The sequence below is a fragment of the Bufo gargarizans genome, chromosome 3, assembly GCF_014858855.1.
Source record: "Bufo gargarizans isolate SCDJY-AF-19 chromosome 3, ASM1485885v1, whole genome shotgun sequence".
In the NCBI taxonomy this organism is placed as follows: domain Eukaryota; kingdom Metazoa; phylum Chordata; class Amphibia; order Anura; family Bufonidae; genus Bufo; species Bufo gargarizans.
The window spans coordinates 52,471,393-52,486,663 of NC_058082.1; the positions used below are offsets into that span (position 1 = coordinate 52,471,393).

At 41.5% G+C, this 15,271-nt stretch overlaps 1 protein-coding gene across 3 annotated transcripts in view; it reads left to right on the forward strand.

The window, feature by feature from the left end:
- INTS6 (integrator complex subunit 6) overlaps positions 1-15,271 on the forward strand; it is a 41,555-nt gene that overhangs the window by 20,624 nt on the left and 5,660 nt on the right. For all 3 annotated transcript variants that reach the window (XM_044284697.1, XM_044284699.1, XM_044284698.1), the window contains 9 exons: positions 1,783-1,937; positions 2,130-2,282; positions 5,383-5,515; positions 7,962-8,056; positions 8,136-8,246; positions 8,485-8,700; positions 10,680-10,806; positions 12,287-12,429; positions 13,952-14,183. In XM_044284697.1, the coding sequence (XP_044140632.1) occupies positions 1,783-1,937; positions 2,130-2,282; positions 5,383-5,515; positions 7,962-8,056; positions 8,136-8,246; positions 8,485-8,700; positions 10,680-10,806; positions 12,287-12,429; positions 13,952-14,183 (1,365 nt within the window). The remainder of the gene's footprint in view (positions 1-1,782; positions 1,938-2,129; positions 2,283-5,382; positions 5,516-7,961; positions 8,057-8,135; positions 8,247-8,484; positions 8,701-10,679; positions 10,807-12,286; positions 12,430-13,951; positions 14,184-15,271) is intronic.

Consider the following 15,271-nt stretch of genomic DNA (forward strand, 5'->3'; position numbering starts at 1 on the left):
TTCCTTATGCGCCCTACCGTGTGCCCGTACAGCAGTTTACGACCACATATGAGGTGTTTCTGTAAACGACAGAATCAGGGCAATAAATATTGCGTTTTGTTTGGCGGTTAACCCTTGCCTTGTAAAAGTGAAAAAAATATTAAAATGGAAAATCTGCCAAATTTTAAAATTGTATCTCTATTTTCCATTAATTCTTGTGGAACACCTAAAGGGTTAACAAAGTTTGTAAAATCAGTTTTGAATACCTTGAGGGGTGTAGTTTCTAGAATGGGGTCATTTTTGGGTGGTTTCTATTATGTAAGCCTCACAAAGTGACTTCAGACCTGAACTGGTCCCTAAAAATTGGGTTTTTGAAAATTTCTGAAATTTCAAGATTTGCTTCTATACTTCTAAGCCTTGTAACGTCCCCAAAAAAATAAAATCATTTCCAAAATGATCCAAACATGAAGTAGACATATGGGAATGTAAAGTAATAACTATTTTTGGAGGTATTACTATGTATTATACAGGTAGGGAAATTGAAACTTGGAAATTTACAATATTTTAAAAAAAAATGGTAAATTTGGTGTTTTTTATAAATAAAAATAAATTTGAAGTACAATATGTGACGAAAAAACAATCTCCAGAATGACCTGGATAAGTCAAAGCGTTTTAAAGTTATCACCACTTAAAGTGACACTGGTCAGATTAGCAAAAAATGGCCTGGTCCTTAAGGTGAAATCAGGTGTGTCCTAAAGGGGTTAAAGGGCTTCTTCATGATTTTGTAAAGTTTACCAGGGGGCAATGTTTAAAAAAAATAATAATGTAGCGGTCTTGTGCCATTCATCTTTTCTGTGACCTCTCCTGCCAGTGATTGGCTGCAGAAAAGATGAACAGCATATGACTGCTATAGGCACAGCGATTATCTGAGCCACATGGCCTACAGTGGCGGTGTAGGACATTTTAAAGGTAAGGTGTTTCACTGCTGTCATTATCTTTTAGAACCTATCAGCCGATTGCCAGGGCAGCTTGCTTTTAGTGCAGGTACTGCCGGGCCATCCCATGGTACTGAAATAGTTACCATAAGGCCTCTTTCACCCGAGCGACGGGGAGTGTCAGTATCTGTTCAGGGAAAAACTGTTTGTTTTGCACTCAAGTTTATTCATTTTTTTTTTTTTGTCTGATTGCATTGTGTTTTTTGTATCCGGATGCAAGGCGTTTTTAATGTACCTGAAGAATAATAATCTACATCTCCAGCAACCCTCAGTGAAAAACTCATTGCATATGGATGTCTTCAGTTTTTCACACAAGCCCCGTTCACTTCTATGGAGCCAGAGCTGCTTGACAAACGCACATTATTTAGAATATGCTGCAATTTTTCCTGAATGCAAAGATGATGCGTAAAGAGCATGCTCAGACCCATTGAAATGAGTCAGAATTCAGTCTGGATGCAATGCCTTTGCTACATGCATCACATCCGGACGGAAAACACGCTCGTATGAAAAAGCCCTAAAACGATAGATGGTCGGTGCTGATTTGTATGTGTGGATTACTGTGTTCTCTGTAATCACCATGGAGTTCTATTGCATAACTGATAATGGAGATTCTCCCTGCATGACTGCCCATACATCTTCAAGTTTTCCTTTTCTATCTGGATAGATTGGGTTTAATTCTGCCTTACTCTGATTTAGCTTGTCGGGCATCCACACAAGTTTTTCCTAATCATCGCTCGTCTTGCTGTACGCAGTCTGCATACTGCAGAGTCCACATTAAGCTTTCTCCCTTTATAACGTGTTGTTTTAGATGGAATCGCTGAAACCATAAAACCAGTCGGGCCTCAGCCATGGCACAGCTGTCGGAAGTTAATCTACGTGAGACCGAATCCAAAAACAGGTGTACCGCTGGGCCACTGGCCGGTACCAGAATCGTTTTGGCCAGATCAGAATTCTCCCACCCTAGTAAGTTTAGAAGAACTTGTGAATAACATTGCAGTGCAGAAAGTAATCACATCGTTAACATGACATAATTTATAATTTTATGCATCACTGTTTAACTGGTTAGGTTTGAATGTTGAGAAAACAAGATACAAGTGAGGATGAGCAGCAGGTTAGTCTCCTGGTGTTTGAACACATTTTCTTTTCTTCTAACAGCCCCCTCGAACTGCTCATCCCGTTGTGAAGTTTTCTTGCACCAACTCTGAGCCAATGGTAATTGACAAGCTGCCATTTGACAAGTATGAATTGGAGCCATCACCACTGACACAGTATATTCTGGAGAGGAAATCCCCACATACCTGCTGGCCTGTAAGTTCATATCAATAGGTGACACTGATTTATTTTTTTATTTTTATTCTTAACAAACCTCTGAGTCATAATGAATTGCAGGGCTCTGTGTCCTGTAAATCTCCAAGCAATAGCATTGTGTACAGGTAAAAATCAATGATGTTCCTTAAAATGAAACCTGTAAACTAGAATAAAATTTCAGAATCTCATCTCTGTGAATGAATTCATCACAGTGGGGCCCTGATGGACATAGATGTGGCTCAGTGGTTAGCACTGGTGACTTGCTACGGTCCTAGGTTCAAATCTGACCAAGGACAACATCTGCATGAAGTTTGTATGTTCTCTCTTTGTTTGCTTGGGTTTCCTCCGCTTTCCTCCCACACTCCAAAGACATACTGATAGATGAGGATCGACCAATTATCGGAGTTACCGATATCGGCTGATAATCATGATTTTTTTTAAAGGTATCTGCATCTAACCTTGCCGATTAATGCGTCCAGCGCGCTATCGCAGAACATGAGCACGCTGTCAGCGTGCTCATGTTCACTCAGCAGCGCAGGGAAGGATTCACTCTCTCCCTCCCCCTGTGCCGTGCTGCCAATGAGGAGATATGGAAGGAGGGGCAGACGCACTGCGCCACCAATGATTAATGTCTAATACAAATACGGGAGGCGGTGCCCAGCCTGTGACAGGAAGCTGCAATCAGCAGCAGTTAACCCCTCAGGTGTGGCACCTGAGGGGTTAACTGCTGCCGCTGAAAGCAGCTCCCTGTCAAAGGCAGGGTGTCGGCTATGTGATTCTGCGCCAACAAACCCGCCTCCTGTATTAAATGTTAATTATCAATAACCCCCACCCCCAGTATTTAAAATAATTGGTGGCATTGGCCACGGGGTCCCCTCCTCATGGGTGGTGAAGTGGCAGCTTCTGATCGGAGCCCCATCAGTGTAATCCTGGGGCTCTGATCGGTTACCATGGCAGCCAGGATACTACTGAAGACCTGGCTGCCATGGTAACCTCCCTGCTGCTGTGTGCACAAAATACAGGGCAGCAGGGAGTGTTAAGTCCCATTTACCCTAATAGAGCTCTATCAGGGTGAAAAAAACAAGGGATTAAAAGATCCCAGGTTCTGGCCCCTAAGCGGGGAAATGGTTAAATAAATAAAAATACGTTAAACACCAAAATATGAAGTATAATTCACCCCCTTTCCCAATTTTACATAGAAAATGTTTATTGTTAATATATCACATATTGCCACGTCCGAAAAGTCTATACTATTAAAATATAAAAAATAAAAAAATCGCGTGAACGCCATAACAGAAATTTATATAGATTTTCTTTTCAAAAATGAAAATGCACAGAATCAGTATAAGCTTTTGGCTATATGCCTGAAAGTTCACAGGTTATCGGTATCTGCTCTAAAAAATTAATATGTCGATCCCTACTGATGGGGAACTCGTATCTGTAAAGCGCTGTGGAATATAACAGTGCTATAAAAGTGCATAAAATGATTAGAAACTAAATGATCACTTTTTTTAATGAACTGCACTAGTTCTCTGGGAATTGATTTATTACCTTGAACAGTCAGGTTAATTCCCAACGTCTTTACTTTTAAATGTGCCTTTAAAAATACCTCTTTAGGCCTCGATCACACTTCCATGTCTGCTTGATGTCCGTGAAAAAATCTGTTATCAGTGATGTGTTTTTTGTTTTGTCTTTTCATTGTCCCATGGTGAGTAAAAAATACTATGAGAACAGACACATTAAAATCAATGGGTATATGTACTGACCTTGAAAAATGTGGACAGCACCCATCAGTGAGCAAAGGGAATTTGTATGAGGCCTTAGGCATCCTTAAAAGGGTTTTCTGAAATTTTTATACTGATACTTTGAGAAGGCAGAGGCTCTCCTGTGAGCGACGCTGCCTGCTCTCTGCTCACCAAGCACAGCGCCTTACATTGTATAGCAGCTGTGCTGGCTATCGCGCTCATCCCCTTTCACTTCTATGGGGCTGAGCTGTTCCTAGGCCACGTGATCGATTAACGTGTCTTAAACTAGCCTAGGAAAAGCTGTGAGAAGGTGGCAGTGCTCACAGGAGCGCCACAGTTTTCTCGAACAGCTGATCGGCAGGAGTCCAAGGTGTCAGACCCCCACGATCAGATACTGATCACCTATCTAGAGGATAGGTCATCAGTAAAAAATAAATAAATAAAAATCTCTGAAAATCCCATTAGTTTATTCCATAATCTGACTGTTCCCTGTTTGGTGCACATACAAAATATGTACTGAACCGTTAGATTGTTGCAAATCCCGGACTGGATTCGCAAGAACTTGCATCACATTGGGCTAATCCAATATTAGCTCTGGTACCAGTATAAGTGAATATAGATTTATCAGAGTAAAAAAAGAACACAACTTATCAGTGAAAACACCTTCGCAGAGTCCTACTATACATTCTTGTGGCATTTCAGTCAATTTCCAGAAGTGTAGATGGTCTTGTTTTACAGTAATAGGTATGAGTGTAAATTTTCTTTTTTTTTTTTTTTTCTTTCAACACAACCGTTAGGTTTGAAGCAGTTACTACATGTACTACACATACACTATTTACTTAGGCTACTTTCACACTGGCGTTTTGGCTTTCCGTTTGTGAGATCCCAAAACGGATCAGTTTTGCCCTAATGCCTTCTGAATGGAAAAGGATCTGCTCAGAATGCATCAGTTTGCCTCCGATTAGTCTCCATTCTGCTTTGGAAGCTGCTTGCTGCGTTTTGGTGTCCATATGACGAAACTGACCCAAACGTATCCGTCCTGGCACACAATGTAAGTCGATGGGGACGGATCAGTTTTCTATGACGCAATCTGACGCAATAGAAAACTGATCCGTATTGGCTATGTTAAAGATAATACAAACGGATCAGTTTTAAACAAATGCAGACGGTTGTATTATCTGAACAGATCCGCACCAAAGTGTGAAAGTAGCCTTAATCTGTCAGTTCAAAACACCCCTGAAACTAGAGTAAGCGGTGTATAGTTTAAGTGAGCCTGAGTGATTTTGAACATAACCATATGGCCTTATATTAGCTAGACCATTAACTATTTGCATTTTGTATCTTTTTATTTCAAGGTGTTTGTGGTAAACAGTGCTAAGTACAGTGAGCTCGGCCATCCATTTGGTTACTTAAAAGCCAGCACTGCCCTAAATTGTGTAAATCTCTTTGTGATGCCTTATAACTACCCCGTCCTCCTCCCTTTATTAGGTAAGTATTTGCTTTCACACTATCATTATATAAATGGTGCTGTTCATTGGTGGTCAACTCACTCAGCAGAAAAATTTTATAATTTTTTTCTCAGCTGCAGAAAGCATTTTTTTAAACAAGGGTTTTTACCTGCAACTTCATGTAGAGGGACGAATACTTCAGACAATAGTTTTTTACAGTTGTCATAAGACTGGACCCCGGTGATCTTAAAAAGGAGCAGGGAATTGTTGTAGTCATCCTTCCTTTTCCATAAAAATGTATGTGAACACCACAATGTAACCAAGCACAATAATTCAGGGTTTTGAGGCATGAAGAAGACTGGGGTTGGGGCTCAGAGAAAAGTGATGTGCTCCATTTTGTTAGTTTCAATCCATGTTCCTTCTAAGCCTTTGTACCTAATGAGTGGAGTAGTTGGCGACCAGGACATTGTAGTTGGCGACCAGGACATTATTCTGATCATTATACTGATTATCATCAGATATTAAAGTACAAACCCCCAAATAATTGGCTCTAAAGCCAGAGACACAGGGCCGCATTGTATCCATGCAAGTAGTATAAAACTTCATCCAGGTTTCAGGCATTGAAGCCTATGGGGGGAATATTTAATGTCCTACTATCCAGAATTCTGTCTTCAGAAGGTCGCAAAGCTCGAAGCAGGTCGAAAAGTGCATGCAGTTTGGTTAGCTATGTTAAGGCGTTTCACTCCATATTTGACTGGGACAAAAAAAGGTAGCAGGTAACATAGTAACATAGTACATAAGGCCGAAAAAAGACATTTGTCCATCCAGTTCGACCTGTCATCCTGCAAGTTGATCCAGAGGAAGGCAAAAAAAACCTGTGAGGTAGAAGCCAATTTTCCTCACTTTAGGGGAATAAAAATTCCTTCCCGACTCCAATCAGGCAATCAGAATAAATCCCTGGATCAACGATATCTCTCTAGTAACTAAAGGTGCAGGAAACTGCATTAGAATTTGTAGAGAATAGTGTTAGCTGTAAAGATGAGCCGAATTGAACAATGTGTGCCATTTGAGAAATTTAGTGCAAAGTATTTAGTGCAACGCACACCCAAAGAAAACTGACTTTAAATATTACCATCATGATAAATTCCCACTTTGTCTTGGGGGTGGTTTAGGGCAGTGAATGCGTTTAGTGTCAGTATCCCTGGTGGTCTAGGGCAAGGAAGGGGGTAATGCCAATATCCTTGGTGGATGGTAGAGGAATGGCTTAATAATGGTCCAGATGGTTAGCCACTTATCCAGGTTCCCTGGTTGTCTGCTGCAACAGGATTCTGAACACTGAGGCCTCGTTCACACCAGCGTGACTGATTAGGTCCGGATGCGTTCAGGGTGCATTCAGCGAAACTCACACCATTTTGCAAGCAAGTTTAGTCAGTTTTGTCTGCAATTGCGTTCAGTTTTTTCCGCACGAGTGCAACTCGTTTTGATGCGTTTTTCACGCACGTGATAAAAAAAACTGAAGGTTTACAAACAACATCTCTTAGCAACCATTAGTGAAAAACGCATTGCATCTGCACACTGCTTTCGGATGCAATGCGTTTTTCACTAAAGCCCCATTCATTTCGTTGGGGCCAGCGCTGCATTAAAAACACAGAATTTATAACATGCTGCGTTTTTTACGCAACGCAGAACTGATGCGTGCAAAAACGCTCATGTACACAGACCCATTGAAATGAATAGGTCAGGATTCAGTGCGGGTGCTATGCATTCACGTCATGCATTGCACCCGCGTGACGTGAAAGATTGTGAATGAAAGATCCTTTATCCATTGCCTGGTTTCATGGAACATCTATGGTCATTTTGAACAACTGGTTTGGCCAATATGAACTAAAATGTGTAGGTTGTCTGCGAAATGAAGTTCATCAGATGTTTAACTGCTGTCCAATCGGCCAACTTTTAGCTAAGGTCTCATGCACATGGCCATGTGTATTTTGCTGAATCGCAAAATGCAGATGACTTCTGTGTTGCATCCGTTCTTTTGCAGACCCATTGAATTCGATGGGTTTGGACCGCATTTTGAGAACAAATATAGGATCTGTTCTATCTGTTTCCCATATACGGATGTGGGAATGACAGAACATGTCTCATTTTTGGTTGCAAAATGCGGTCCACGAACCCATTGAAGTCAATGGGTCTGCAAAAAAAAAAAAAAAACCTGATTGAGATCTGTATTTTGCGGTCCGCAGAATACATATTAGTGTGTGGCCTAATGTGTATGGTCAGCTTTAGGTGACAGATTGAAAAATGGCTGCAGATCACTGCTTATTTGTCTGTTCCCATGAAGTTGTCTGCCCAGGAGCTGTAGACTTAAAATGGTAGATACATTTTATGAGATCTATTAAAAAATGCAGTTTCTAATGTGCACCTTCCGTTTTGTGTTCGAGTCTAACTAAAAGAAAACCTAAGACCATCTTCTTATTTCCTTACAGATGACTTGTTTAAAATCCACAAGGCTAAACCTTCCCTGAAGTGGAGGCAACTTTTTGAGAACTATTTGAAAACCATGCCACCTTACTACATTGGAGTATGTGTCACGTCAGGGTCTTGTGCTTTACATGTAGCCCTCCCTCAATGTGCTGTTAATTTCCTCTTTTCATTTCCAGCCTCTAAAGAAAGCACTAAGGATGATGGGTGCACCAAACCTTATACCTGAGAACATGGAGTATGGACTGAGTTATAGTGTTGTCTCCTACCTCAAAAAACTTAGCCAGCAGGTACAGGGTGATAAACTTGTCTGTATCTGACACTTCTGATCTGGAGTATGCCACTGTTATTAACCTAGTTGGCCGACATATGGCGAGTAATGTCACCAGACCAACTAACAAAACACTTGCTGGAATTTCAGCGATTTCCCCCAAAAATGAACTCCAGCATGTGATTTGGAAAAGTTTCTTACTTGTCATAAAAACAATGTGTATAGATGTATTTCTAATGGCCCTTTTTCTACTTTAGGCTAAGATGGAATCTGATCGAGTCATTGGTTCCATTGGGAAAAAATGTCCACAGGAATCGGGTATTAAAGTAAGAAATGGACCAAGTATGCCGTCACTGGCTGTGAGGAAGGATTTTAAGCAGTTACTGCAGGAAATAACGGGAGAAATTCCACAGAGAGCGATTGAACTGAACGTGAAGGAGTTTGCTGGCTTCCAGATAGCCCTGCTGAATAAGGTCTGTCTCTGACGTTTATCTGATGTGGTACGTCCAATATACAGTACAGACCAAAAGTTTGGACACACCTGCTCATTCAAAGAGTTTTCTTTATTTTCATGACATTAAAATTGTAGATTCACACTGAAGGCATCAAAACTGTGAATTAACACATGTGGAATTATATACATAACAAAAAAGTGTGAAACAACTGAAAATGTCATATTCTAGGTCAGTGGTGGCGAACCTATGGCACGGGTGCCAGAGGCGGCACTCGGAGCACCCTGTACAAAGTCTACGGCGTACCAATATGCCTTAGACTGTTCCTGTAGTGCGCAGGGCGCACTATGAACAGCACAGGCAGCGCACTGACTGTAGGCAGGCTATTCTAGCTAAATGAAAAAGTACATGGACGATATACTATATTTAAGTAAAATCGCAGAGGTTAGCACTTTGCAATAATTAAGTGGCTTTTTGGTTGCAGTTTGGGCACTTGGTCTCTAAAAGGTTCTGTTCTAGGTTCTTAAAAGTAGCCACCTTTTGCTTTGATTACTGCTTTGCACACTCTTGGCATTCTCTTGATGAGCTTCAAGACGTAGTCACCTGAAATGGTTTTCACTTCACAGGTGTGCCCTGTCAGGTTTAATAAGTGGGATTTCTTGCCTTATAAATGGGGTTGGGACCATCAGTTGTGTTGTGGAGAAGTCAGGTGGATACACAGCTGATAGTCCTACTGAATAGACTGTTAGCTGCTTTTTTCTTGCCATAATACAAATTCTAAGTAAAGAAAAACGAGTGGCCATCATTACTTTAAGAAATGAAGGTTGGGCAGTCTGAAAAATTGGGAAAACTTTGAAAGTGTCCCCAAGTGCAGTCACAAAAATCAAGTGCTACAAAGAAACTGGCTCACATGCGGACCGCCCCAGGAAAGGAAGACCAAGAGTCACCTCTGCTGCGGAGGATAAGTTCATCCGAGTCACCAGCCTCAGAAATCGCAGGTTAACAGCAGCTCAGATTAGAGACCAGGTCAATGCCACACAGAGTTCTAGCAGCAGACACATCTCTATAACAACTGTTAAGAGGAGACTGTGTGAATCAGGCCTTCATGGTAGAATATCTGCTAGGAAACCACTGCGAAGGACGGGCAACAAGCAGAAGAGACTTGTTTGGGCTAAAGAACACAAGGAATGGACATTAGACCAGTGGAAATCTGTGCTTTGGTCTGATGAGTCCAAATTTGAGATCTTTGGTTCCAACCACCGTGTCTTTGTGCGACGCAGAAAAGGTGAACGGATGGACTCTACATGCATGGTTCCCATCGTGAAGCATGAAGGAGGTGTGATGGGGGGGGGGGGGGGTGCTTTGCTGGTGACACTGTTGGGGATTTATTCAAAATTTAAGGCATACTGAACCAGCATGGCTACCACAGCATCTAGCGGCTTGCTATTCCATCCGGTTTGCGTTTAGTTGGACCATCATTTATTTTTCAACAGGACAATGACCCCAAACACACCTCCAGACTGTGTAAGGGCTATTTGACCAGGAAGGCGAGTGATGGGGTGCTGCGCCGATGACCTGGCCTCCAGTCACCGGACCTGAACCCAATCGAGATGGTTTGGGCTGAGCTGGACCTCAGAGTGAAGGCAAAAGGGCCAACAAGTGCTAAGCATCTCTGGGAACTCCTTCAAGTCTGTTGGAAGACCATTTCAGGTGACTACCTCTTGAAGCTCATCAAAAGAATGCCAAGAGCAAAGCAGTAATCAAAGCAAAAGGTGGCTACTCTGAAGAACCTAGAATGACATATTTTCAGTTGTTTCACACTTTTTTGTTATGTATATAATTCCACATGTGTTAATTCATAGTTTTGATGCCTTCAGTGTGAATCTACAATTTTCATAGTCATGAAAATAAAGAAAACTCTTTGAATAAGGTGGTGTCTAAACTTTTGGTCTGTACTGTACGTTCTCATATGTATTTTAATTTTTTTGTTTCCTCTGCAGGACCTAAAACCACAGACCTTTAGAAATGCCTATGACATCTCTAGAACAAATCTCTTGGATCACCTCACCCGAATGAGGGCAAATCTCCTTAAGTCATCACGCAGGTTCTTCAGCGGACAGGATGAAGGTGAGATGGTTCAATGGGTTAATGAGAACCTTTTTTTTTTTTTTTCTTTAGTGGTTAGTTGTAGAATTACATTTGTAACATTCTAGACTTGAAGGGTTTCTGTCACCACAATGTTCACCAAATGTCACTTGAATTTAACCCTATTTTTAATTTTTTTAAAGTATGCCCGAGGTTTTGTGCAGTTATAACTTATTAAATGCAAACTTGCCTCTAGGAGCTGGGCGGGTGTTGCACCTGCTCCTAGAGGCTCCGTTCGCCCACCTCATTCCACTCCCTTCTACTCTTGACAGGGCCAGGACAACGTTGGTCTCCTCCTGTCGGGGCAATCTCATGCCGTTCAGTATTCAGTCGGTGAAAAACGCTCGCTGGCTTCCTCACTGTGCCTGCGCCGAATACGGGACGGCAAAACCAGTAGCATCCTTAATAAAAAATAAAGTTCTATTCAGGTGACATTTGCACATGTATAATGTCAGCCTGTTTAATAGCGAAAATTGTGGTGACAGAAATCCTTTAAAGGGTTTTTTCACTTCAGAAAATAGGATTTATTATGTAGAGAAAGTTAATACCAGGCACTTCCTAATGTATTGTGATTGTCTATATTGCTTCCTTTGCTGGCTGAATTATTTCTTCCATCACATTATACACTGCTCGTTTCCATGGTTACAGACCACCCTGCAATCCAGCAGTGGTGGCCGTGCTTGCATATTATGGAAAAAAGCACCTGCCTATGTGCGCTCCCATGGTCCCAACCACCAGAGAGGCCGGCACCTTTTCTATAGTGTGCAAGCACGACCACTGATGGATTGCAGGGTGGTCGTAACCATGGAAATGAGAAGTGTAAAATGTGATGGAAGAATGAATCGAGCCAGCAAAGGAGGCAATATGGACAATAATACATTAGTAAGTAACTTGTATTTTCTCTACATGATAAATGCCACTTGCTGAAGTGAGACGACCCCTTTTAAGTCTTTTTACATCCATTCTAGCAAGTACTGGATGTAAATACTGAGGGCAGAGAATTCTGCAGCTACAGTTTACTCTCCAAGCTTGCTTCCTCATTGTCATGCTGCTTACTAGACAGATTTTTATTTATTTGGGTGATCGAAGGGATTCTGAACAGTTACAGAGCCTACAGGCTGCTGAAAGATGAGGAAATGTTGCTAGCCCCATGTTAGATTTTCATGTATTCACATATACTACTGATTTGTGCAAAAGAACCATAATGGATCCTCTTTATTTACATGAGAAGCAAACAGACGTCACCTGTAAGTCTTCATCAGCCCATTATGTGTTTTTATTATTTTTTTTTTTTGTTATTTTATTTCCTATGGGATCCAACATCAGATTTGTCATCAGTTATTTGAAGTTTATATGTAAAACTAAGAAAAATGTATAATAAACGTAGCCTTATTTTTCTCTGTTGGCCCTGACTATATACTTGGCTTGTTCTTTGTACACATGCATGTTCATCCTTCCACAGATCAGATACACAGTATACCTATAGTCCAGATGGGAAACTACCAAGAATATCTAAAGAATATCTCTTCACCACTAAGAGAGCTGGATGCCGATCAGCCCAAGAGACTGCATACGTTTGGAAATCCCTTTAAACTGGACAAAAAGGTAAAAATGTTTACGCTATGACATTTTCCGATATTAAATTTAAAAAGGAATTGGTGATTATTGCTGGAGACGCTGCTGTTGTGTAGTTTGGGTTGGATCAGAGACACCTGTCTAGGTTATTGAAGACTTGGAAAAAGAATCCGTGATGAGTTATTAAAATAAGATTCCTCAGTGGTTTGATACCTCCTAATGGCTAGCTGAAAGAATCACAAAATTGCAATCTTTAGAGACTATTCCGGTCTTTCTCAGGATGTTATAAGACAGTATATGAAGATTCACATAGTTATTCCCAAAAATACATAAGTAGAGGAGACAACTGATGTAAAGCAGGTCACTGAGTGGAGGGGAAACAGATCTGTAGCACTGATGTGTTGTAGCAGTTGCAGAAAAGGTCCTGATATCTATACAGGCCATGAACCTAAGAGGTCTGAATTCCCTTAAGAGGTGTAGAAGGACATAAATCCATGTGACAGATTCATTCCTGATCTGAGTGTCAAAGGTCATCATGAGCTTGTACTCACTGTACTGTTGTGGTTATGGCTGCAAAAGTGTTTCGGTACAGGCAGATCTTTCCCTTCATTTATTGTGTGGTGAGGAGTGTTCATTCTCAGCTGTTGACCAGTTTCACAGACCCCCAGTAGGACATTTGGTACATACAATCAAATGGACCACCTTTGGTGTGGCTCAGGTAAAGCTACCTGGGATCGTGTAGTTATGTTATGTATTGGGGATCTGTACCTTGTCAGTGGTCACTATGTATGGGCCGGTCTTACATTCTGTCTGCTTGCAAGGAAATGTTCCTGTTGGTGAGGACAGGGGTGACGTTTCTGAGATTAGGGGGCTGACTATAGCACAGGAAGGGGGGGGGGGGGTCTGGAAATATAGAACTTTTTATTTTTTGTGGCATTGGATGTAGTCTCCAACAAACCTCATGAAAATAGCCAGATTTGGGATGTAGGTGACATTCGAGAGGTACCCGATGGTTTTCATGTTTTGCATTGTAGGAGCTCACTACTTGATCTGATGGCTCTGGCAATTTGGTTTTCCACTCTAGTTGGATGGCACCCCTGAATCAAAAAAAAAAATCTTTGGGGCTTCCAAGGTTTTAATCCCTGTCTGTAAGTGTCGATCATATGTGCTTGTATCTGATACAGTAGATTGAGTTTTGTATGTGTTTGGGGTGGAAACTGTCCCATCTGAGAAGTTGTGCAGCCAGTTTCTGGTAGTGATGTCTCTATTCCATTGTGCTGTATCTTGATGATGTCCAGAAAGTTTATTTCAGGAAAGGAGTAGTTGAGTGTTAAATTGAAAATGAAATGGATTGAAGCGTTCAAGGAATGTTTGTACACGGTACAAAGGTATTTTGTCAGTTATTAATTTAAGATTTATCTACATTTCATTGGTCTTGATAAATTCTAATACACTTTTTTTTGTATTCTCGTTCTGTATTTTTCTTATTGTTATGCACCTGATCTCCACCTAATGGATATTTAAACACTGTTTTTAAATTTTGTGTCTCCAGGGGATGATGATTGATGAAGCTGATGAGTTTGTGTCAGGTCATCAAAACAAACACAAGCGACCAGGCGAACCTAACATGCTGGGGGTCCCAAAAAGGAGGCGATGTATGTCTCCATTGTTATCCAACAAATCTCTGTCTGCACTTGTAAACAACCATATAGGAGGGAAAAGTCCACCATCTCCTTCAACCCAGACTTCACCAGACATGCAAAAACCAGGCGCAATAAATAAATGTATGTATACAATCCTGGTTCACAGCCTGTTTACATAATCACTGTGTGTGTCCACCTTAAAGGGGCTGCCTCTCATCAGTAAGTGGCATTTATCATGTAGGTAAAGTTAATACAAAGCATTTACTCATGTATTTTTATTATCCATATTTCTTCCTTTACTGGTGTTGCACAGCTTAGGCTACTCTCACACTGGCGGTTCTGGGTCTGCTTGTGAGATCCGTTCAGGGCTCTCACAAGCGTCCAAAACTGATCAGTTTAGCCCCAATGCATTCTGAATGGGTAAGGATCTGTTCAGAATGCATCAGTTTGCCTCCGTTCAGCCTCCATTCCGCTCTGGAGGCGGACACCAAAACGCTGCTTGCAGCGTTTTGATGTCCACCTGACGATGCGGAGCCAAACAGATCCGTCCTGACTTAGTGTAAGTCAATGGGGACTGATCCGTTTTCACTGACACAATATGGTGCAATTGAAAACTGATCTGCCTCCCATTGACTTTGTGTTAGTCAAAACGGATCTGTTTGCATTGTTCATGGTTATGCAGACGGATCAGTTCTAAACGGATACAATCGTTTGCATTATAGGTGCGGATCCGTCTGTGCAGATACCAGACGTATCGGAACCTAATGCAGGTGTGAAAGTAGCCTTAATAAAAATAAAATAAAAACTCTTTCAAAATGCCTGTTCCAGTGCTGCAGTCCCCACTGGGCTGGAAGTGACAGGGACCAGTTCATGGTCACAAGACCACCTCAGGTGCAATGACATGTGCAAGAAGGGCACCTCACTGCTGAGACTTGGCTCTTGTGTACATGAGCAGTGAGGCTATTGATTTCAGCCCTCTCGTGATCAGGAACGGGTCCCTGTCATTCCGAGCTTGCCAGGTGTCGCTGCTCTGGAAAGAAGGGAATTTTGCAAAGTGAGTTTTCTTCACACTGCTGCCTGTCTCCTTGGAAGATTTTAATTTAATGAAGATTTTAATTACAGGGCTGTTTTTACTACTTGAGGTTTAGATAATAAGGCAGGATCTCAACACATACCCAGCCACACTTGATCTGCCGATCGGATGTTTTCACATGCTCTGGAGCCAGAAC